We start from the raw sequence: 25,344 nt of genomic DNA on the forward strand, positions 1-25,344 counted from the left end.
ACAGGAGGATCCTCTCCAGGATAAGCCAATGCTGAGGAGATCGCTGGGTGTGGGTGTCACACATCTGGGCTCTGCTGTAAGTGTTATTCTCATGCTGGGGTGCGGGAGAGAAGCAGAAAGGAGCTTGTAGGAGGATCACATGTAAGAGCCCGAATCTAACATTGAACCTAAAGTAGAGAGACAAATAATAGACAGGAAGTCAACTCATCACAGATGCTTGGCGCAACAACTACACTTAAGAATAGAGATACAACTGGTCATCTGGGGCCAGAGATACATCTGGCCCCAAGTATATAGCACATATAAGATATATAGCACATATAGCGCATATAACATATAGTATATAGCACATATAATAAATAGCACATATAGTATGTAGCATATTATATATAGCACATATAGCATCTATAGCGCATATAGCACATAAAACATATATAGCACATATTGCAAATATAGCACATACAGCCTATAGCATGTATAGCATATATAGCACGTATAACATATATAACGCGTATAGCATATAACAGATATAACATATATAGCACATAAAGCACACACATTTAATATCTATATATCCGCTACAACTATAGTAGCAACATATCACAATACATAGTATACTTGCTCATAAGATAGCGGTGGAGGACTTCTCCCACCAGTGACATCACTGGCTACACGCCCCCTCTCTTCCCTTATCCAGGCTCTTTAGAGGTAGCACACAGCTGGGATTAAGAGCGATTCCGCATGAAACGCGTCGTCTCTTCCTGTGCATTTTGCCATCTATTTGGATTGTTTCTTAGAACAAATGTTTTTTAACACGTTTGAATAAAGAAGATGGAATTTATATGAAGTTGTAACCTCACATTTGTGTGTCCAACTTCCTGCATGTGTAGCTTCCCCGCCGTGGTCCGCCAGAGTTCACCTCCTTCTTCCTGGTGCATGTGAGTGCTTGATCTTGCGACACAATTTGGTTTTTAAATTCTGCGGTTTTTCCGAATCTGTCGGGTTGTTCGACGGCACGGCCCCCGATCTCTGTCGCATGCAAGCCGGCGCCAATGCGCCACAATCCGATCGCGTGCGCCAAAAACCCGGGGCAATTCGGCGCAAAACAGAAATGTTTGGGAAACCCGATGGAAACGCGATCCGCGGACCCTTAGTAAATGAGCCCCATCGTGTAGTGTAATTTGGCTGGGAGTATTCTTGGGGTGCACAGTGTAGTCAGGGTGGTGGTTGGGGTAATCGTGGGATGCACAGTGTAGTCAGGGTGGTGGTATGGGTAGTCTTGGGGTGCACAGTGTAGTCATGGTGGTGGTTAGGGTAGTCTTGGGGTGCACAGTGTAGATTAAGGGTGGTGGTTGAGATGGTCTTGTGGTGGATGGTTTGGGGGGTGTACAGAGCCCCCTGGTTACAGCCTCTACTTCCTTCTCTCCACAGAAGGACTGTCACTACGTCATGGTCTTCTTCCAGTATTGCATTATGGCTAATTACAGCTGGCTGCTGGTGGAGGGGCTGTACCTGCACACCCTGCTCTTTGTCTCCTTTTTCTCGGAGTGGAAGTATTTCTGCTGGTACATCGCCCTAGGGTGGGGTGAGTGCGCACTGCAGCAGGATGGTAGCTGCTCCCAGGACTCCCAACTTATGCTGCTCTGTGTATTACAGGGTCCCCCCTGGTCTTCATCATTGCTTGGTCCATATGTCGAAAACTTTATGAAAACACGGGGTGAGGGTCTATCTGCTGTGCTCCTAAATACCCCTTCACCAAACCCCCTCTATTATATGCCCCTCACCAATAACTCCCCCTTTATTGTATCTTCAGTTAACTCCCAATTAACTGTCTATTATATCTTTCATAACCCGCCTTTATTATTACCTCCATACCCCCTCTATTATATCCTCCACAACCCCCCTCTATTATATCCTCCATAACCCCTTCTATTATATCCTCCAAAGCCCCCTCTATTATATCCTCCAAAGCCCCCACTATTATATCCCCCATAACCCCCCTCTATTATATCTTCCAAAACACCCGTCTATTATAACCTCCATACCCCCCACTATTATAACCTCTATAACCCCCTCTATTATATCCTCCATAACCCCCTCTATTATATCCTCCATTACCCCCTCTGTTATATCCTCCACACCCCCTCTTTTATATCCTCCATAACCCTTTCTCTTATATCCTCCATAACCTCCCTCTGCTATATCTCCCATAACTCTCCTCTAAAATATCCCCTATAACCACCTTTATTACATCCTCCATGACCACCTCTTTTATATCTCTATCTATCTCTTTTATATATTTATTACCCCCCCCTCTATTATAACCCCCCTCTATTATATCTCCCATAACACCCTCTTATATCCCCCATAACCCTTTCTATTATATCCCCCATAACCCCTTCTATTATATTCCCCATATCCCTTTCTATTATTTCCCCCATAACCCCCCTCTGTTATATTCCCTATTAACCCCCTCTATTATGTGCCCCATAACCCCCCACTATTATAACCTCCATACCTCCCTCTGTTATATCCCCCATAATCTCCTCTATGCTCTTCTTTTAGCTGCTGGAACATCAATGCTGACGCCAGTGTGTGGTGGATAATCCGGGGTCCGGTCATAATTTCCATATTTGTAAGTGACCTCCCCCTGATGTATCTTTACTGCCGCTATCTGCTGACAGAAGCATAGCTCCAGGGGTTGGGGGAGGTGTGGTCATATGTTGGGGGAAGGTGTGGTCAGGGGTTGGGGAAGGTCAGAGGTTGGGGGACGGTGAGGTCAGATGTTGGGTAAGGTCATGTCAGTGGTTGGGGGAAGGTCAAGTCAGAGTTTGTGGGAAGGTCTGTTTAGGGGAAGATGTGGTCAGGGGTTGGGGTAAGGTCATGTCATGTCAGTGGTTGGGGGAAGGTCAGGTCCGGGTTTGGGAGAAGATCTGGTAAGGAGAAGGTGTGGTCAGAGGTTGAGGGATGGTGGGGTCAGGGGTTGGGGAAGGTGAGGTCAGTGGTTGGGGGGAGGGGGAGGTCAGTGGTTGGGGGGAAGGTGAGGTCAGGGGTTGGGGGAAGGTCTGCTCAGGGGTTGGGGGAAGGTGTGGTCAGGGGTTGAGGGAAGCTGGGGTTGGGGGAAGCTAGGGTTGGGGGAAGGTCTGGTCAGTGGTTGGGGGAAGGTCTGGTAAGTGATTGGGGAAGGTCTGGTTAGGGTGGTTAGGTCAAGGTGTAGTCAGGGGCTAGGGAAAAGTATGGTCAGAAGTTGGGGGAAGGTGAGGTCAGTGGTTGGAAGAAGGTCAGGTCAGGGCTTGGGGGTTGGTCAGGTCAGGGGTTGGAGGAAGGTGAGGTCAGAGGTTGGGGGAAGGTGAGTTCAGTGGTTGGGGGGAAGGTGAGTTCAGTGGTTGGGGGGAAGGTGAGGTCAGTGATTGGGGGAAGGTCTGGTCAGGGGTTGGGAGAAGGTCTGGTCAGGGGTTGGGGGAAGGTCTGGTGAGGGGTTGGGGGAAGGTGTGGTCAGCGGTTGGGGGAAGCTGGGGTTGGGGGAAGGTCTGGTCAGTGTTTGGGGGAAGGTCTGGTCAGTGATTCGGGAAGGTCTGGTTAGGGTGGTTAGGGCAAGGTGTAGTCAGGGGCTGGGGAAAAGTGTGGTCAGAAGTTGGGGGAAGGTGAGGTCAGTGGTTGGGGGAAGGTAGGTTCACGGGTTGGGGGGAGGTGTGGTCAGGGGTTGGCAGAAGGCAGAATTTGGGGGATGGTGAGGTCAGGGCTTGGGGGAAGGTGTGGTCAGAGTTTGGGGGAAGCTGAGGTCAGATGTTGGGGAAGGTTAGGGCAGATGTTGGAGGAAGGTGAAGTCAGGGGTTGTGGATAGGTCTGGTCAGAGGTTAGAGGAAGGTCAGGGTTTCAGGAAGGTGTGGTCAGGAGTTGGGGGAAGGTGTGGTCTCTGGTTGGGCATGGTGAGATCCGGGGTTTGGAGATGGTCAGGTCAGGGGTTGGGGGAAGGTGAGGTCAGGGGTTGTGGGAAGGTGTGGTCTCTGGTTGGGGATGGTGAGATCCGGGCAGTGGCGTAACTAGGAATGAGTGGGCCCCATAGCAAACTTTTGGCTGGGGCCCCCCCCCCCCACCTTGCCGATGACCACGGCACCTTTTCCCATTCCCTGCCCTGCATCCCTTCCCTAATAAAAAATCCCCTAGGGCCTCCCTTAACTAATAAAAAATCCCCTAGGGCCTCCCTTAACTAATAACAAATCCCCTATGGCCTCCCTTCTCTAATAAAAAATCCCCTAGGGCCTCCCTTAACTAATAAAAAATCCCCTAGGGCCTCCCTTAACTAATAAAAAATCCCCTAGGGCCTCCCTTCTCTAATAAAAAATCCCCTAGGGCATCCCTTCCCTAATAAAAAATCCCCTAGGGTCTCCCTTAACTAATAAAAAACCCCCTAGGGCCTCCCTTAACTAATAAAAAATCCCCTATGGCCTCCCTTCTCTAATAAAAAATCCCCTAGGGCCTCCCTTAACTAATAAAAAATCCCCTAGGGCCTCCCTTAACTAATAAAAAATCCCCTAGGGCCTCCCTTCTCTAATAAAAAATCCCCTAGGGCCTCCCTTCTCTAATAAAAAATCCCCTAGGGCCTCCCTTCTCTAATAAAAAATCCCCTAGGGCCTCCCTTAACTAATAAAAAATCCCCTAGGGCCTCCCTTCTCTAATAAAAAATCCCCTAGGGCCTCCCTTCTCTAATAAAAAATCCCCTAGGGCCTCCCTTCTCTAATAAAAAATCCCCTAGGGCCTCCCTTCTCTAATAAAAAATCCCCTAGGGCCTCCCTTAACTAATAAAAAATCCCCTAGGGCCTCCCTTCTCTAATAAAAAATCCCCTAGGGCCTCCCTTAACTAATAAAAAATCCCCTAGGGCCTCCCTTCTCTAATAAAAAATCCCCTAGGGCCTCCCTTAACTAATAAAAAATCCCCTAGGGCCTCCCTTAACTAATAAAAAATCCCCTAGGGCCTCCCTTCTCTAATAAAAAATCCCCTAGGGCCTCCCTTAACTAATAAAAAATCCCCTAGGGCCTCCCTTCTCTAATAAAAAATCCCCTAGGGCATCCCTTCTCTAATAAAAAATCCCCTAGGGCCTCCCTTAACTAATAAAAAATCCCCTAGGGCAGTGGTGGCGAACCTATGGCACTGGTGCCCGAGGCGGCACTCTGAGCCCTTTCTGTGGGCACCCGGGCCATCACCCCAGCATGAAGTTCACCAGACAGGACTCAAGTAATCTTCCTACAAAATCTTCCTACAATTTGCCCTCCTCCTTTCAACTGCATTGGTGTCTTTAGGAGGCTGAACGATTAACAGTTGTCAAAGAACGAGGAGAAATAAATTACTACTTAAATTGCTGTGCTGGCACTTTGCAATAAATAAGTGGCTTTTGGTTGAAGTTTGGGCACTCAGGCTCTAAAAGGTTCGCCATCACTGCCCTAGGGCCTCCCTTCTCTAATAAAAAATCCCCTAGGGCCTCCCTTCTCTAATAAAAAATCCCCTAGGGCCTCCCTTCTCTAATAAAAAATCCCCTAGGGCCTCCCTTCTCTAATAAAAAATCCCCTAGGGCCTCCCTTCTCTAATAAAAAATCCCCTAGGGCCTCCCTTAACTAATAAAAAATCCCCTAGGGCCTCCCTTAACTAATAAAAAATCCCCTAGGGCCTCCCTTCTCTAATAAAAAATCCCCTAGGGCCTCCCTTCTCTAATAAAAAATCCCCTAGGGCCTCCCTTAACTAATAAAAAATCCCCTAGGGCCTCCCTTCTCTAATAAAAAATCCCCTAGGGCCTCCCTTAACTAATAAAAAATCCCCTAGGGCCTCCCTTAACTAATAAAAAAGCTTTCCCTATACAAATAATAAACATATACTTACCCACCGGTCGGTGATGTCTTCTTCCCTTTACCTTCACCTCACGGGAGAAAATGGCGGCTCGGCTCCTCCAGGTTGCACCGCGCGCCTCTGGTCACGTGACTGACGCGACCTGACGTCAGGTCGCGTCAGTCACGTGACATGGGCCGCGCGGTGCAACCTGAAGGAGAACAGGTGGGCGGATCGCCGACGCAGGACTGGTAAGTAGTGGGGCAGAAACAGGGGCGGGCGCAGGGAGGGACAGATACACAGGAGCGGGCGCAGGGACAGATACACAGGGGCGGGGAGGGGCCTTATCGTGCCGTATAGCAGGGCCCGGGCCCCGGGCCTCGGTCGGACCGGGTCGGTAACGGCGCTGCGCAGCAGACATCGGGATGTGCCGCCCCACGGGCCCCTGAAGCTCCCGGGCCCCGTAGCAACCGCTACGGCTGCTACGGCGGTAGTTCCGCCACTGGATCCGGGGTTGGGGTGGGGGATAGTCAGGTCAAGGTTTGGTGGAAGATGAGGTCAGGGGTTGGGGGAGGGAGAGGTCAGTGGTTGGGGAAAGTGTGATCAGGGGCTGGGCAAAGGTCTGGTCAGGGGTTGGAGGAAGGTGAGGTCAGGGGTTGGGCAAAGGTCTGGACAGTGGTTGGAGGAAGGTGAGGTCAGGGGTTGGAGGAAGGTGAGGTCAGGGGTTGGGCGAAGGTGAGGAGTCAGGGGAAGGTGAGGTCAGGGGTTAAGGGAAGGTGTGGTCATAGGTTGTGGGAAGGTGAGGTCAGGGGTTGAAGGAAGGAGTGGTAAGGGGTTTGGGGATGGTGTGGTCAGTGGTTGGGGGATGGTGAGGTCATAGGTTGGGGGAAGATGTGGTCAGTGGTTGGGGGAAGGTGTGGTCAGGGGTTGGTAAGCAGGGTCATCGAATTGACCTTTCTATATTTCTTTCCTGCAGATAAACTTTGTTCTTTTTGTGAGAATCATCAGAATTTTGATGAAGAAGCTCCGGACGTCCGATTCCTGGGGGAGTGACTTCCATCACTTCAAGTGAGTGAAAGGGGAGGTTATTCAATTGGGGGGGGGGGGGGGGGGTGCAGGGATGAAGGAGGTTGTAGTATGTTGGGCCATGTACAGGGGTGTGGGGGGGGGGGGGGGGTTCTATGGGCAGCTGTGTGCAAAAGTGAGGGGGATTGTATGGGGAAGATGTGTGAAGGATTGAGTGGGGATGTAGTATCTGGGGCTGTTTGCAGGGGTTAGTGGAGTTGAAGTTGTAGTATGTAGATGGCTGTTAATAGATGTATTACTGGGCAGGGTGAGGCAGCTGTATATGGATGTATTACTGGGCAGGGTGAGGCAGCTGTATATGGATGTATTACTGGGCAGGGTGAGGCGGCTGTATATAGATGTATTACTTGGGGGTGAGGAGGCTGTATATAGATGTATTACTGGGCAGGGTGAGGCGGCTGTATATAGATGTATTACTGGGCAGGGAGAGGCAGCTGTATATAGAGGGATTACTTGGCAGGGGGAGGCGACTATATATAGATGTATTACTGGGGGATGAGGAGGCTGTATACAGATGTATTACTGGGGGATGAGGAGACTGTATATAGATGTATTACTGGGGGATGAGAAGGCTGTATATAGATGTATTACTGGGGGATGAGGAGGCTGTATACAGATGTATTACTGGGGGATGAGGAGGCTGTATACAGATGTATTACTGGGGGATGAGGAGGCTGTATATAGATGTTTTACTTGGCAGGGGGAGGTGGCTGTATATGGATGTATTAATGAGCTGGGTGAGGTGGCTGTATATAGATGTATTACTGGGTAGGGGGAAGCGGCTGTATATGGATGTGTTACTGGGCAGGGTGAGGTGGTTGTATAGATGTATTACTGGGGGGAGAGGCTTCTGTTTATAGATGTATTACTGGGCATGGGGATGCAGCTGTATATAGATGTATTACTGGGCAGAGTGAGGCGGCTTTTTATAGATGTATTACTGCTGGGGTGAGAAGGCAGTATGTTAATGTATTACTGGGGGGTGGCTGTATATGGATGTATTACTGGGAAAGGAGAGGCGGCTGTATATAGATGTATTATTACTGGGGGGGCGGCTGTATATGGATGTATTACTGGGCAGGGGGAGTTGGCTGTATATAAATGTATTAGTGGGCGGCTGTATATAGATGCATTACTGGGGGTGAGGAGGCTGTATATTTATGTATTACTGGGGGGGTGGCTGTATATGGATGTATTACTGGGAAAGGTGAGGCGGCTTTATATAGATGTATTACTGGGCAGGGGAGACAGCTGTATATAGATGTGTTACTGGACAGAGGGAGGGGAATGTATATAGATGTATTACTGGGAAAGTGGAGGCACTGTATATAGATGTACTACTTGGGGGAGGCAGCTGTATGTAGATGTATTACTGGGCAGGGGGAGACGGCTGTATATAGATGTATTATTACCGGGGGGAGGCGGCTGTATATGAATGTTTTACTGGGCAGGGGGGGGGGCAGCTGTATACAAATGTATTACTGGGCAGGGTGAGAAGGCAGTATAAAGATGTATTACTGGGGAGGGGAGACCGCTGTATATAGAGGTACTACTGGGCAGAGGAAGGTGGATGTATATAGATGTATTACTGGGCAGGGGGAGGTGGCTGTATGTAGATGTATTACTGGGCAGGGTGAGGCGGCTGTATATAGATGTATTACTGGGCAGGGTGAGGAGGCTTTATATAGATGTATTACTGGGCAGGGGGAGGTGGCTGTGTATGGATGTATTACTGGGCAGGGGAAGGTGGCTGTATATAGATGTTTTACGAAGCCGGGTGAGGCGGCTGTATATAGATGTATTACCGGGGGGTGAGGTGGCTTTATATAGAAGTATTACTGGGGGGGGGCGCCGGTATATGGATGTATTACAGGGCAGGGGGAGGTGGCTGTATATAGATGTATTACTGGGCCGGGTGAGGTGGCTGTATTTAGATGTATTACTGGGGGGAGGCAGCTGTATGAACATGTATTACTGGGCAAAGTGAGGCAGATGTATACAGATGGATTACTGGGGGGGGGGTGAGAAAACAATATATAGATATATTACTGGGGAGGGGAGACGGCTGTATATAGATGTATTACTGGGCAGGGGAAGGTGGATGTATATAGATGTATTACTGGGCAGGGGGAGGTGGCTGTATGTAGATGTATTACTGGGCAGGGTGAGGAGGCTGTATATAGATGTATTACTGGGGGGAGGCACCTGTATGTAGAAGTATTACTGGGCAGAATGAGGCAGCTGTATACAGATGGATTACTGGGCAGGGGGAGGCTACTGTATATAGATGTATTACAGGTGGTGAGGAGGCTGTATATAGATGTATTACTGAGGGGTGAGATGGCTGTATATAGATGTATTACTGGGGGGTGAGGAGGCTGTATATTGATGTATTACGGGGGGGGGGTGGCTGTATATGGATGTATTACTGGAAAAGGTGAGGCGGCTGTATGTAGATCTATTACTGGGCAGGGTGAGCCGGCTGTATATAGATGTATTACTAGGGGGGAGAAGGTTGTATGTAGATCTATTACTGGGCAGGGTGAGCCGGCTGTATATAGATGTATTACTGGGGGATGAGGAGGCTGTATACAGATGTATTACTGGGGGATGAGGAGGCTGTATATAGATGTATTACTGGGGGTGAGGAGGCTGTATATAGATGTTTTACTTGGCAGGGGGAGGTGGCTGTATATGGATGTATTAATGAGCTGGGTGAGGTGGCTGCATATAGATGTATTACTGGGTAGGGGGAAGCGGCTGTATATGGATGTATTACTGGGGGGTGAGACGTCTGTATATAGATGTATTACTGGGCAGGGTGAGGTGGTTGTATAAATGTATTACTGGGGGGAGAGGCTTCTGTTTATAGATGTATTACTGGGCATGGGGAGGCAGCTGTATATAGATGTATTACTGGGCAGAGTGAGGCGGCTTTTTATAGATGTATTACTGCTGGGGTGAGAAGGCAGTATGTTAATGTATTACTGGGGGGTGGCTGTATATGGATGTATTACTGGGAAAGGACGAGGCGGCTGTATATAGATGTATTATTTCTGGGGGGGCGGCTGTATATGGATGTATTACTGGGCAGGGGGAGTTAGCTGTATATAAATGTATTAGTGGGCGGCTGTATATAGATGCATTACTGGGGGTGAGGAGGCTGTATATTTATGTATTACTGGGGGGGTGGCTGTATATGGATGTATTACTGGGAAAGGTGAGGCGGCTTTATATAGATGTATTACTGGGCAGGGGAGACAGCTGTATATAGATGTGTTACTGGACAGAGGGAGGGGAATGTATATAGATGTATTACTGGGAAAGTGGAGGCACTGTATATAGATGTACTACTTGGGGGAGGCAGCTGTATGTAGATGTATTACTGGGCAGGGGGAGACGGCTGTATATAGATGTATTATTACCGGGGGGAGGCGGCTGTATATGAATGTTTTACTGGGCGGGGGGGGGCAGCTGTATACAAATGTATTACTGGGCAGGGTGAGAAGGCAGTATAAAGATGTATTACTGGGGAGGGGAGACCGCTGTATATAGAGGTACTACTGGGCAGGGGAAGGTGGATGTATATAGATGTATTACTGGGCAGGGGGAGGTGGCTGTATGTAGATGTATTACTGGGCAGGGTGAGGCGGCTGTATATAGATGTATTACTGGGCAGGGTGAGGAGGCTTTATATAGATGTATTACTGGGCAGGGGGAGGTGGCTGTGTATGGATGTATTACTGGGCAGGGGAAGGTGGCTGTATATAGATGTTTTACGAAGCCGGGTGAGGCGGCTGTATATAGATGTATTACCGGGGGGTGAGGCGGCTTTATATAGAAGTATTACTGGGGGGGGGGGGGCGCCGGTATATGGATGTATTACAGGGCAGGGGGAGGTGGCTGTATATAGATGTATTACTGGGCCGGGTGAGGTGGCTGTATTTAGATGTATTACTGGGGGGAGGCAGCTGTATGAAGATGTATTACTGGGCAAAGTGAGGCAGATGTATACAGATGGATTACTGGGGGGGGGGTGAGAAAACAGTATATAGATATATTACTGGGGAGGGGAGACGGCTGTATATAGATGTATTACTGGGCAGGGGAAGGTGGATGTATATAGATGTATTACTGGGCAGGGGGAGGTGGCTGTATGTAGATGTATTACTGGGCAGGGTGAGGAGGCTGTATATAGATGTATTACTGGGGGGAGGCACCTGTATGTAGAAGTATTACTGGGCAGAATGAGGCAGCTGTATACAGATGGATTACTGGGCAGGTGGAGGCTACTGTATATAGATGTATTACAGGTGGTGAGGAGGCTGTATATAGATGTATTACTGAGGGGTGAGATGGCTGTATATAGATGTATTACTGGGGGGTGAGGAGGCTGTATATTGATGTATTACGGGGGGGGGTGGCTGTATATAGATGTATTACTGGGGGTGAGGAGGCTGTATATAGATGTTTTACTTGGCAGGGGGAGGTGGCTGTATATGGATGTATTAATGAGCTGGGTGAGGTGGCTGTATATAGATGTATTACTGGGTAGGGGGAAGCGGCTGTATATGGATGTATTACTGGGGGGAGAGGCTTCTGTTTATAAATGTATTACTGGGCATGGGGAGGCAGCTGTATATAGATGTATTACTGGGAAAGGAGAGGCGACTGGATATAGATGCATTACTGGGTAGGGTGCGGCAGCTTGCTCTGTAATTGTTGTTGCTGTACTTGATGACACCTGTTGCTGCTGGTCATAGTTTGATGCTTCAGTTGCCCAAAAACATGTGTGTTTCCAGTTACAGATAACCTAAAATGGCTGCCATAGGAAGTAACCAGTGAACAGGGCTCCAAAAACACACCAACTTAGAGAAAACTTTATCAACACAAGCAGCGTGCGCGCATGTGCATCCTGACCAGCAGATGGCAGCATGACACCAATATATGTCACTTATAGCAAGAATGGAGGCAGAACACAATGCAGTCATATATAACTGAGGAGAGCTGTGCTGTGCTGTGCTGTGCTGCGGCGTTACTACCAGGGTGTCAGGACTGGCAGAGGCTGCATTCACAATCCAACACAATGGACAGCACTTAGAAGACATTTTATAAACTTGTAAATAACTGATGAAATAGTAAAGTTATAACCCAGAACCATCCTTTTACTTGTGAAAGTCTCAATAAGTTTGATGTGTTACATGACCCTCTTCCCAAAACGGCCACAATGGTCACCATCCTGAAAAGTTCCCCCTCCCAAATCCTAATGTGCCACAAACAGGGAGATGCCATTTATTCAGGGCAATCCATATACATGACCCCCCCCCCCCCCCCCTGTATAATAGTCATGTGCCCCCATATAACAGAGGCCCCCAAAATGACAATCCTGGGCTCCAGCCACTATTGGGGGGTGGTGATTGGGGGAGGACTGGTTGTTAGTATCAGACACATATGTCACCCCTACAGGAGACTGGCCCGGTCCACCCTCCTCCTCATCCCGCTGTTTGGGATCCACTACATCATCTTTGCTTTCTTCCCCGAGGATGTGAGCAGCGGCACTGTGGAGATCCGCTTGTCGTTTGAGCTCGCACTCAGCTCCTTCCAGGTAAGAAAAGCAGAAGGGGATTCCATATTATGTGGTGGTGGAATGTGTGCTCCCTCTAGTGGTGGGATGTGTGCGCTCCCTCTAGTGGTGGGATGTGTGCGCTCCCTCTAGTGGTGGGATGGGCGCGCTCCCTCTAGTGGTGGGATGTGTGCGCTCCCTCTAGTGGTGGGATGTGTGCGCTCCCTCTAGTGGTGGGATGTGTGCGCTCCCTCTAGTGGTGGGATGTGTGCGCTCCCTCTAGTGGTGGGATGTGTGCGCTCTCTCTAGTGGTGGGATGTGTGCGCTCCCTCTAGTGGTGGGATGTGTGCGCTCCCTCTAGTGGTGGGATGTGCTCCCTCTAGTGGTGGGATGTGTGCGCTCCCTCTAGTGGTGGGATGGGCGCGCTCCCTCTGGTGGTGGGATGGGCGCGCTCCCTCTGGTGGTGGGATGTGTGCGCTCCCTATAGTGGTGGGATGGGCACGCTCCCTCTAGTGGTGGGATGTGTGCGCTCCCTCTGGTGGTGGGATGTGCGCTCCCTCTGGTGGTGGGATGTGTGCGCTCCCTCTAGTGGCGGGTTGTGCTCCCTCTAGTGGTGGGATGGGCGCGCTCCCTCTAGTGGTGGGATGTGTGCGCTCCCTCTGGTGGTGGGATGTGTGCGCTCCCTCTGGTGGTGGGATGCGCTCCCTCTAGTGGTGGGATGTGCGCACTCCCTCTGGTGGTGGGATGTGCTCCCTCTAGTGGTGGGATGTGCACGCTCCCTCTGGTGGTGGGATGTGCACGCTCCCTCTGGTGGTGGGATGTGCGCGCTCCCTCTGGTGGTGGGATGCGCTCCCTCTAGTGGTGGGATGTGCGCGCTCCCTCTGGTGGTGGGATGTGCGCGCTCGCTCTAGTGGTGGGATGTGCACGCTCCCTCTGGTGGTGGGATGTGCGCGCTCCCTCTGGTGGTGGGATGCGCTCCCTCTAGTGGTGGGATGTGCGCGCTCCTTCTGGTGGTGGGATGTGCGCGCTCCCTCTGGTGGTGGGATGTGCGCGCTCGCTCTAGTGGTGGGATGTGCGCGCTCCCTCTGGTGGTGGGATGTGCACGCACCCTCTGGTGGTGGGATGTGTGCGCACCCTCTGGTGGTGGGATGTGCTCCCTCTAGTGGTGGGATGTGCGCGCTCCCTCTGGTGGTGGGATGTGCGCGCTCCCTCTGGTGGTGGGATGTGCTCCCTCTGGTGGTGGGATGGGCGCGCTCCCTCTGGTGGTGGGATTTGTGCGCACCCTCTAGTGGTGGGTTGGCCGCGCTCCCTCTGGTGGTGGGATGCGCTCCCTCTAGTGGTGGGATGTGTGCGCTCCCTCTGGTGGTGGGATGCGCTCCCTCTAGTGGTGGGATGTGTGCGCTCCCTCTGGTGGTGGGATGTGTGCGCTCCCTCTAGTGGTGGGATGTGTGCGCTCCCTCTGGTGGTGGGATGTGCGCGCTCCCTCTGGTGGTGGGATGTGCGCGCTCCCTCTGGTGGTGGGATGTGTGCGCTCCCTCTGGTGGTGGGATGTGCTCCCTCTAGTGGTGGGATGTGTGCGCTCCCTCTAGTGGTGGGATGTGTGCGCTACCTCTAGTGGTGGGATGTGTGCGCTCCCTCTGGTGGTGGGATGTGTGCGCTCCGTCTGCTGGTGGGATGTGTGTGCTCCCTCTAGTGGTGGGATGTGTGCGCTACCTCTAGTGGTGGGATGTGTGCGCTACCTCTAGTGGTGGGATGTGTGCGCTCCCTCTGGTGGTGGGATGTGTGCGCTCCCTCTGCTGGTGGGATGTGTGCTCCCTCTGGTGGTGGGATGTGTGTGCTCCCTCTAGTGGTGGAATGCTCCCCGTGTCATGCCGCTGTCTCTCTTGCAGGGGTTCGTGGTCGCTGTCCTCTATTGCTTCCTGAATGGGGAGGTAAGTGTCTCCCTGGATCTCAGTCATGAAATATGGAAGAGATAAATCTATGCTGTCACCTCGGAGCATCTGACAGTGTACAGAGGGTGCAGGGTGCGTCCCACACCCTTGCGTTTTTAGTCACCTGCGTGTCCCGTGTGTGTCCCGTGTGTGTCCCGCGTGTTTTCCGTGTGTCTCCTGCGTGTCCTGAATGTGTCTCCTGCATGTATCCTGCGTGTCTTCTTTGTCTCCTGCGTGTCCCGCATGTCTCCTGCCTGTCTCCCGTAGGGGTAGGTGACTATGTGTGTAGAGGTGGGTGACTGTGTGTGGGAGTAGGTGACTGTGTAGAAGTAGGTGACTATGTGTGTAGAGGTGGGTGACTGTGTGTGGGGGTAGATGACTGTTGGGGGAAGGTCATCATTTGTGGTGGTAGGTGATTATGTGTGTACGGGTAGGTCACTGTGTGTGGGGGCAGGTTACTGTGCAGTAGTAGGTGACTATGTGTAGTGGTAGGTGACTATGTGTGTGGGGGTAGGTTACTGTTTAGTAGTAGGTGACTGTGTAGTGGTAGGTGACTATGTGTGTGGAGGTAGGTGACTAGGTAAAGGTAGGTGACTGTGTGGGGGTAGGTGACTATGTGTGTGGGGGTAGGTTACTGTGTAGTAGTAGGTGACTATGTGTAGTGGTAGGTGACTGTGTAAGGGTAGGTGACTATGTGTGGGGGTAGGTGACTATGTGTGTGGGGGTAGGTTACTGTGTAGTAGTAGGTGACTATGTGTAGTGGTAGGTGACTGTGTAGTGGTAGGTGACTATGTGTGTGGAGGTAGGTGATTATATGTGGGGGTAGGTGACTAGGTGGAGGTAGGTGACTGTGTGGGGGTAGGTGACTATGTGTGTGGGGGTAGGTTACTGTGTAGTAGTAGGTGACTATGTGTAGTGGTAGGTGACTGTGTAGTGGTAGGTGACTATGTGTGTGGAGGTAGGTGACTATATGTGGGGGTAGGTGACTATATGTGGGGGTAGGTGACTATATGTGGGGGTAGGTGACTAGGTGGAGGTAGGTGACTGTGTGGGGGTAGGTGACTGTGTGTGTGGGGGTCGGTTACTGTGTAGTAGTAGGTGACTATGTGTAGGGGTAGGGCACTATGTGTAGGGGTAGGGCACTATGTGTAGGGGTAGGTGACCATGTGGAGGTAGGTGACTGTGTGGAGCTTTCACTCCTCCAGGTACAGGCTGAGGTCCAGAGGAAGTGGCGCCGGTATCACCTTAGGAAATACTTGTGGTTACGGCAGAACAAACTTTCCAGAGCGAGAGATGGTGTCCGGACCCAGGGGCTACAGAGGCGCCAGAGGGAGGCCACCCGAAGCTCCACCCACATGACCAGCCTCATCTGACGCATCACGCCACCTTCACCAAGAACCAGGAGCACCTACCTGTGCTGCAGTCTGACCCAGACCCTGATCAGAAGCCCGATAGACCCCACAGGAGGCAAATGCAGGTCACATGACAGATTCAAAAATCAACAAGATGAATCCAGGAGGATCAAACCATCGACTCATGTCAGGGGGGCAACCGATCACCAGATTATCCCCGAACCCCAAATCCTGCATGTGATTATCATCTAAATGTAACATCATATAATAATAAAGTCTGCACAACCTCTCCCAGAGCGATATACATAACCTCTACTGCCACTAGTGGTGGTGTATAATCTGTATGTAGTGATCTCCCCCTAGTGGTGGTGTATAATCTGTATGTAGTGAGCTCCCCCTAGTGGTGGTGTATAATCTGTATGTAGCGATCTCCCCCTAGTGGTGGTGTATAATCTGTATGTAGTGAGCTCCCCCTTGTGGTGGTGTATAATCTGTATGTAGTGAGCTCCTCCTAGTGGTGGTGTATAATCTGTATGTAGTGAGCTCCCCCTAGTGGTGGTGTATAATCTGAATGTAATGAGCTCCCTCTAGTGGTGGTGTATAATCTGTATGTAGTGAGCTCCCCCTAGTGATGGTGTATAATCTGTATGTAGTGAGCTCCCCCTAGTGGTGGTGTATAATCTGTATGTAGTGATCTCCCACTAGTGGTGGTGTATAATCTGTATGTAGTGAGCTCCCCCTAGTGGTGGTGTATAATCTGTATGTAGTGATCTCCCCCTTGTGGTGGTGTATAATCTGTATGTAGTGATCTCCCCCTAGTGGTGATGTATAATCTGTATGTAGTGATCTCCCCCTAGTAGTGGTGTATAATCTGTATGTAGTGAGCTCCCCCTAGTGGTGGTGTATAATCTGTATGTAGTGAGCTCCTCCTAGTGGTGGTGTATAATCTGTATGTAGTGATGTCCCCCTAGTGGTGGTGTATAATCTGTATGTAGTGAGCTCCCCCTAGTGGTGGTGTATAATCTGTATGTAGTGATCTCCCCCTAGTGGTGGTGTATAATCTGTATGTAGTGAGCTCCCCATTGTGGTGGTGTATAATCTGTATGTAGTGAGCTTCCCCCTAGTGGTGGTGTATAATCTATATATAGTGAGCTCCCCCTAGTGGTGGTGTATAATCTATATATAGTGAGCTCCACCTAGTGGTGGTGTATAATCTGTATGTAGTGAGCCCCCCTAGTGGTGGTGTTTAATCTGTATGTAGTGATCTCCCCCTAGTGGTGGTGTATAATCTGTATATAGTGAGCTCCCCCTAGTGGTGGTGTATAATCTGTATGTAGTGAGCGCTCCCCCTAGTGGTGGTGTATAATGTGTATGTAGTGAGCTCCCCCTAGTGGTGGTGTATAATGTGTATGTAGTGAGCTCCCCTAGTGGTGGTGTATAATCTTTATGTAGTGAGTGCCCCCTAGTGGTGGTGTATAATGTGTATGTAGTGAGCTCCCCCTAGTGGTGGTGTATAATCTGTATGTAGTGATCTCCCCCTAGTGGTGATGTATAATCTGTATGTAGTGAGCTCCTCCTAGTGGTGGTGTATAATCTGTATGTAGTGAGTGCCCCCTAGTGGTGGTGTATAATCTGTATGTAGTGAGTGTCCCCTAGTGGTGGTGTATAATCTGTATGTAGTGATCTCCCGCTAGTGGTGATGTATAATCTGTATGTAGTGAGCTCCTCCTAGTGGTGGTTTATAATCTGTATGTAGTGATCTCCCCCTAGTGGTGGTGTATAATCTGTATGTAGTAAGATCCCCCTAGTGGTGGTGTATAATCTGTATGTAGTAAGGTCCCTCTAGTGGTGATGTATAATCTGTATGTAGTGAGCTCCCCCTGGTGGTGGCTGTATAATCTGTGTGTAGGGAGCTCCCCCTAGTGGTGGTGTATAATCTGTATATAGTGAGCTCCCCCTAGTGGTGGTGTATAATCTGTATGTAGTGAGCCCCCCTAGTGGTGGTGTTTAATCTGTATGTAGTGAGCTCCCCCTAGTGGTGGTGTATAATCTGTATATAGTGAGCTCCCCCTAGTGGTGGTGTATAATCTGTATGTAGTGAGCGCTCCCCCTAGTGGTGGTGTATAATGTGTATGTAGTGAGCTCCCCCTAGTGGTGGTGTATAATGTGTATGTAGTGAGCTCCCCTAGTGGTGGTGTATAATCTTTATGTAGTGTGTGCCCCCTAGTGGTGGTGTATAATGTGTATGTAGTGAGTGCCCCCTAGTGGTGGTGTATAATCTGTATGTAGTGATCTCCCCCTAGTGGTGGTGTATAATGTGTATGTAGTGAGCTCCTCCTAGTAGTGGTGTATAATCTGTATGTAGTGAGTGCCCCCTAGTGGTGCTGTATAATCTGTATGTAGTGATCTCGCCCTAGTGGTGATGTATAATCTGTATGTAGTGAGCTCCTCCTAGTGGTGGTGTATAATCTGTATGTAGTGATCTCCCCCTAGTGGTGGTGTATAATCTGTATGTAGTAAAATCCCCCTAGTGGTGGTGTATAATCTGTATGTAGTAAGGTCCCTCTAGTGGTGATGTATAATCTGTATGTAGTGAGCTCCACCTGGTGGTGGCTGTATAATCTGTGTGTAGGGAGCTCCCCCTAGTGGTGATGTATAATTTGTATGTAGAGAGCTCCCCCTAGTGGTGGTGTATAGTGTGTATGTAGTGAGCTCCCCATAGTGGTGGTGTATAATGTGTATGTAGTGATCTCCTCCTAGTGGTGGTGTATAATCTGTATGTATTGAGCTCCCCCTAGTGGTGGTGTATAATCTGTATGTAGTGAGCTCCCCCTGGTGGTGGCTGTATAATCTGTGTGTAGGGAGCTCCCCCTAGTGGTGATGTATAATTTGTATGTAGGGAGCTCTTCCTAGTGGTGGTGTATAATGTGTATGTAGTGAGCTCCCCCTAGTGGTGGTGTATAATGTGTATGTTGTGATCTCCCCCTAGTGGTGGTGTATAATCTGTATGTAGTGAGCTCCCCCTAGTGGTGGTGTATAATCTGTATGTAGTGATCTCCCCCTAGTGGTGGTGTATATTATGTATGTAGGGATCTCTTCCTAGTGGTGGTGTATAATCTGTATGTAGTGAGCTCCCCCTAGTGGTGGTGTATAATCTGTATGTAGTGAGCTCCCCCTAGTGGTGGTGTATATTATGTATGTAGGGATCTCTTCCTAGTGGTGGTGTATAATCTGTATGTAGGGAGCTCTTCCTAGTGGTGGTGTATAATATGTATGTAGTGAGCTCCCCCTAGTGGGGGTGTATAATCTGTATGTAGTGATCTCCCCCTAGTGGTGGTGTATAATCTGTATGTAGTGAGCTCCCCCTAGTGGTGGTGTATAATCTGTATGTAGTGATCTCCTCCTAGTGGGGATGTATAATCTGTATGTAGTGATCTCCCCCTAGTGGTGGTGTATACTCTGTATGTAGTGATCTCCCCCTAGTGGTGGTGTAAAATCTGTATGTAGTGATCTCCCCCTAGTGGTGGTGTATAATCTGTATGTAGTGATCTCCTCCTAGTGGTTGTGTATAATCTGTATGTAGTGATCTCCTCCTAGTGGTGGTGTATAATCTGTATGTAGTGATCTCCCCCTAGTGGTGGTGTATAATCTGTATGTAGTGATCTCCCCCTAGTGGTGGTGTATAATCTGTATTTACAGAGCTCCTCCTAGTGGTGGTGTATAATCTGTATGTACTGAGCTCCCCCTAGTGGTGATGTATACTCTGTATGTGGTGATCTCCCCCTAGTGGTGGTGTAAAATCTGTATGTAGTGATCTCCCCCTAGTGGTGGTGTAAAATCTGTATGTAGTGATCTCCCCCTAGTGGTGGTGTATAATCTGTATGTAGTGAGCTCCCCCTAGTGGTGGTGTATAATCTGTATGTAGTGATCTCCCCCTAGTGGTGGTGTATAATCTGTATGTAGAGATCTCCTCCTAGTGGTGGTGTATAATCTGTATGTAGTGATCTCCCCCTAGTGGTGGTGTATAATCTGTATGTAGTGAGCTCCCCCTAGTGGTGGTGTATAATCTGTATTTTTAGCAAAACACCTTAGAATGCAGAGTATCAGCACGTAGGGGGTTAATGGCTGTAAGTTTATTGGGCTATAATCTGTGGTGAGGAGCGGTGAGGTAAAGGTCGCCCATAGAAGTTGCTTCTTCCGTCTCTGCCCCTGAACTTCTTATGACTGAAATTATATTCACTGATCACCAGCGACCGCTGACATGTTACATGTATGATAGGAATTATACATCCAAGGAGGTAGGTAAGTGTTATTGTATGGAGAGTATACAGCATAGTATTTGTGTGCAGGTTGTATATGGTATAGCATGGTAGGTATACAGTATAGTATAGGGGTGGTGGTTATATATCGTATAGCATGGTAGATATACAGAGCAGTACAGGGGTTGTGGGTGTATACAGCACAGTATGGAGGTGGCGGATGTATAAGCCATAGTATGGGGGTATACAGCTCACTATGGAGGTGATGGTGGTATAAGGCATAGAATGGGGGGTATACAGCTCACTATGGGGGTGGCGGTTGTATAAGCCATAGTATGGGGGAATACAGCTCACTATGGGGGTGACGGTGGTATAAGGCATAGAATGGGGGGTATACAGCTCACTATGGGGGTGACGGTGGTATAAGGCATAGAATGGGGGGTATACAGCTCACTATGGGGGTGGCGGTTGTATAAGCCATAGTATGGGGGGTATACAGCTCACTATGGGGGTGGCAGTTGTATAAGCCATAGTATGGGGGGTATACAGCTCACTATGGGGGTGGCGGTTGTATAAGGCATAGAATGGTGGGTATACAGCGCACTATGGGGGTGGCGGTTGTATAAGCCATAGTATGGGGGGTATACAGCTCACTATGGGGGTGGCGGTTGTATAAGCCATAGTATGGGGGTATACAGCTCACTATGGGGGTGAAGGTTGTATAAGCCATAGTATGGGGGGTATACAGCGCACTATGGGGGTGGCGGTTGTATAAGGCATAGTATGGGGGGTATATACCGCACTATGGAGGTGGCGGTTGTATAAGGCATAGAATGGGGGGTATACAGCGCACTATGGGGGCGACGGTTGTATAATCCATAGTATGAGGAGTTTACAGCGCACTATGGGGGTGGCGGTTGTATAAGCCATAGTATGGGGGGTATACAGCTCACTATGGGGGTGACGGTTGTATAAGCCATAGTATGGGGGGTATACAGCGCACTATGGGGGTGACGGTTGTATAAGGCATAGTATGGGGGGTATACAGCGCACTATGGGGGTGACGGTTGTATAAGCCATAGTATGGGGGGTATACAGCGCACTATGGGGGTGGCAGTTGTATAAGGCATAGTATGGGGGGTATATACCGCACTATGGAGGTGGCGGTTGATTAATCCATAGTATGGGGAGTTTACAGCGCACTATGGGGGTGGCGGTTGTATAAGGCATAGAATGGGGTCTATACAGCGCACTATGGGGGTGACGGTGATATATGTTATGATAAGGGGGTACACAGCGCACTATGGGGGTGGCGGTTATATATGGTATATACTGTGTTCCAAATTATTATGCAAATAATATTTTCTCAGATTTTATAAAATTGCCTATATGAATTGCAGTGATTGTAATTTTCCAGTCATGAGCTATTCGAGTATAATGGAAATGTTTTTGAACAAACTGCTTTAATAAAAATAAACACTCAAAATTCATGTTCTAAATTATTATGCACAGCAGAGGTTTCAACCTTTTCATTTTTATTAAGAACAAAAAAAAATGAGAACACTGGAGCCATAGGCGAAGCAGGAAAATGACGGTGGTAAGGGGGACCTATAATGACCGAATTTAGGGATAGTAGTGATATAAGATGGTGGTCCTTGTTAAAAGAAGAGAGTAGGTGATGTAGTAATGTAAGAACAGAGTAGGTGATGTATAGTGTAGTAATGTAAGAACAGAGTAGGTGGTGTATAGTGTAGTGATGTAAGAACAGAGTAGGTGGTGTATAGTGTAGTAATGTAAGAACAGAGTAGGTGGTGTATAGTGTAGTGATGTAAGAACAGAGTAGGTGGTGTATAGTGTAGTAATGTAAGAACAGAGTAGGTGATGTATAGTGTAGTGATGTAAGAACAGAGTAGGTGGTGTATAGTGTAGTGATGTAAGAACAGAGTAGGTGGTGTATAGTGTAGTAATGTAAGAACAGAGTAGGTGGTGTATAGTGCAGTGATGTAAGAACAGAGTAGGTGGTGTATAGTGTAGTAATGTAAGAACAGAGTAGGTGGTGTATAGTGCAGTGATGTAAGAACAGAGTAGGTGGTGTATAGTGTAGTAATGTAAGAACAGAGTAGGTGATGTATAGTGTAGTGATGTAAGAACAGAGTAGGTGGTGTATAGTGTAGTGATGTAAGAACAGAGTAGGTGGTGTATAGTGTAGTGATGTAAGAACAGAGTAGGTGGTCTATAGTGTAGTAATGTAAGAACAGAGTAGGTGGTGTATAGTGTAGTGATGTAAGAACAGAGTAGGTGGTCTATAGTGTAATGATGTAAGAAAAGAGTAGGTGGTGTATAGTGTAGTGATGTAAGAACAGAGTAGGTGGTGTATAGTGTAGTGATGTAAAAACAGAGTAGGTGGTGTATAGTGTAGTGATGTAAGTACAGAGTAGGTGGTGTATAGTGTAATGATGTAAGAACAGAGTAGGTGGTGTATAGTGTAGTGATGTAAGAACAGAGTAGGTGGTGTATAGTGTAGTGATGTAAGTACAGAGTAGGTGATGTATAGTGTAGTGATGTAAGAACAGAGTAGGTGATGTATAGTGTAATGATGTAAGAACAGAGTAGGTGGTGTATAGTGTAGTGATGTAAGAACAGAGTAGGTGGTGTATAGTGTAGTGATGTAAGAACAGAGTAGGTGGTGTATAGTGTAGTGATGTAAGTACAGAGTAGGTGGTGTATAGTGTAGTGATGTAAGAACAGAGTAGGTGGTGTATAGTGTAATGATGTAAGTACAGAGTAGGTGGTGTATAGTGTAGTGATGTAAGAACAGAGTAGGTGATGAATAGTGTAGTGATGTAAGAACAGAGTAGGTGGTGTATAGTGTAGTGATGTAAGTACAGAGTAGGTGATGTATAGTGTAGTGATGTAAGAACAGAGTAGGTGATGAATAGTGTAGTGATGTAAGAACAGAGTAGGTGATGAATAGTGTAGTGATGTAAGAACAGAGTAGGTGGTGTATAGTGTAGTGTTGTAAGAACAGAGTAGGTGATGTATAGTGTAGTAATGTAAGAATAGAGTAGGTGATGTATAGTGTAGTGATGTAAGAATAGAGTAGGTGATGTATAGTGTAGTGATGTAAGAACAGAGTAGGTGATATATAGTGTAGTGATGTAAGAACAGAGTAGGTGGTATATAGTGTAGTGATGTAAGAACAGAGTAGGTGATGAATAGTGTAGTGATGTAAGAACAGAGTAGGTGGTGTATAGTGTAGTGTTGTAAGAACAGAGTAGGTGGTGTATAGTGTAGTGATGTAAGAACAGAGTAGGTGATGTATAGTGTAGTTATGTAAGAACAGAGTAGGTGATGTATAGTGTAGTAATGTAAGAATAGAGTAGGTGATGTATAGTGTAGTTATGTAAGAACAGAGTAGGTGATGTATAGTGTAGTGATGTAAGAACAGAGTAGGTGGTGTATAGTGTAGTGATGTAAGAACAGAGTAGGTGGTGTATAGTGTAGTGATGTAAGAACAGAGTAGGTGATATATAGTGTAGTGATGTAAGAACAGAGTAGGTGGTGTATAGTGTAGTGATGTAAGAACAGAGTAGGTGGTGTATAGTGTAGTGATGTAAGAACAGAGTAGGTGGTGTATAGTGTAGTGATGTAAGAACAGAGTAGGTGATGAATAGTGTAGTGATGTAAGAACAGAGTAGGTGATGAATAGTGTAGTGATGTAAGAACAGAGTAGGTGGTGTATAGTGTAGTGATGTAAGAACAGAGTAGGTGATGTATAGTGTAGTTATGTAAGAACAGAGTAGGTGATGTATAGTGTAGTTATGTAAGAACAGAGTAGGTGATGTATAGTGTAGTGATGTAAGAACAGAGTAGGTGCTGTATAGTGTAGTAATGTAAGAACAGAGTAGGTGATGTATAGTGTAGTAATGTAAGAACAGAGTAGGTGATATATAGTGTAGTAATGTAAGAACAGAGTAGGTGATGTATAGTGTAGTGATGTAAGAACAGAGTAGGTGGTGTATAGTGTAGTAATGTAAGAACAGAGTAGGTGATATATAGTGTAGTAATGTAAGAACAGAGTAGGTGATATATAGTGTAGTAATGTAAGAACAGAGTAGGTGATGTATAGTGTAGTAATGTAAGAACAGAGTAGGTGGTGTATAGTGTAGTGATGTAAGAACAGAGTAGGTGATATATAGTGTAGTGATGTAAGAACAGAGTAGGTGGTGTATAGTGTAGTAATGTAAGAACAGAGTAGGTGATGTCTAGTGTAGTAATGTAAGAACAGAGTAGGTGGTGTATAGTGTAGTGATGTAAGAACAGAGTAGGTGATATATAGTGTAGTGATGTAAGAACAGAGTAGGTGGTGTATAGTGTAGTAATGTAAGAACAGAGTAGGTGATATATAGTGTAGTAATGTAAGAACAGAGTAGGTGGCGTATAGTGTAGTAATGTAAGAACAGAGTAGGTGATGTATAGTGTAGTGATGTAAGAACAGAGTAGGTGATGTATAGTGTAGTGATGTAAGAACAGAGTAGGTGATATATAGTGTAGTGATGTAAGTACAGAGTAGGTGGTGTATAGTGTAATGATGTAAGAACAGAGTAGGTGGTGTATAGTGTAGTGATGTAAGAACAGAGTAGGTGGTGTATAGTGTAGTGATGTAAGAACAGAGTAGGTGGTGTATAGTGTAGTGATGTAAGTACAGAGTAGGTGGTGTATAGTGTAATGATGTAAGAACAGAGTAGGTGGTGTATAGTGTAGTGATGTAAGAACAGAGTAGGTGGTGTATAGTGTAGTGATGTAAGAACAGAGTAGGTGGTGTATAGTGTAGTGATGTAAGAACAGAGTAGGTATATAGTGTAGTGATGTAAGAACAGAGTAGGTGATGTATAGTGTAGTGATGTAAGAACAGAGTAGGTGATATATAGTGTAGTGATGTAAGAACAGAGTAGGTGGTGTATAGTGTAGTGATGTAAGAACAGAGTAGGTGGTGTATAGTGTAGTGATGTAAGAACAGAGTAGGTGGTGTATAGTGTAGTGATGTAAGAACAGAGTAGGTGGTGTATAGTGTAGTGATGTAAGTACAGAGTAGGTGGTGTATAGTGTAGTGATGTAAGAACAGAGTAGGTGGTGTATAGTGTAGTGATGTAAGAACAGAGTAGGTGATGTATAGTGTAGTTATGTAAGAACAGAGTAGGTGGGATAGTGTAGTGATGTAAGACCAGAGTAGGTGATGTATAGTGTAGTGATGTAAGAACAGAGTAGGTGATATATAGTGTAGTGATGTAAGAACAGAGTAGGTGGTGTATAGTGTAGTGATGTAAGAACA

The 25,344-nt window shown here is 47.7% G+C and overlaps 1 protein-coding gene across 3 annotated transcripts in view; it reads left to right on the forward strand.

The window, feature by feature from the left end:
* The window catches only part of SCTR (secretin receptor), a 63,556-nt gene extending 47,351 nt beyond the window's left edge, over nucleotides 1-16,205 (forward strand). For 2 of the 3 annotated variants that reach the window (XM_072122163.1, XM_072122164.1), the window contains exons 7-13: nucleotides 1,432-1,585; nucleotides 1,657-1,717; nucleotides 2,566-2,635; nucleotides 6,798-6,889; nucleotides 12,374-12,512; nucleotides 14,360-14,401; nucleotides 15,607-16,205. In XM_072122163.1, coding sequence (XP_071978264.1) covers nucleotides 1,432-1,585; nucleotides 1,657-1,717; nucleotides 2,566-2,635; nucleotides 6,798-6,889; nucleotides 12,374-12,512; nucleotides 14,360-14,401; nucleotides 15,607-15,774 — 726 coding nt within the window. In that variant the 3' untranslated portion in view covers nucleotides 15,775-16,205. The remainder of the gene's footprint in view (nucleotides 1-1,431; nucleotides 1,586-1,656; nucleotides 1,718-2,565; nucleotides 2,636-6,797; nucleotides 6,890-12,373; nucleotides 12,513-14,359; nucleotides 14,402-15,606) is intronic. The other variant, XM_072122165.1, reaches the window with a different exon arrangement.
* Nucleotides 16,206-25,344: the final 9,139 nt, after the last annotated feature.

The sequence above is a fragment of the Engystomops pustulosus genome, chromosome 8 (genome assembly GCF_040894005.1).
Source record: "Engystomops pustulosus chromosome 8, aEngPut4.maternal, whole genome shotgun sequence".
In the NCBI taxonomy this organism is placed as follows: domain Eukaryota; kingdom Metazoa; phylum Chordata; class Amphibia; order Anura; family Leptodactylidae; genus Engystomops; species Engystomops pustulosus.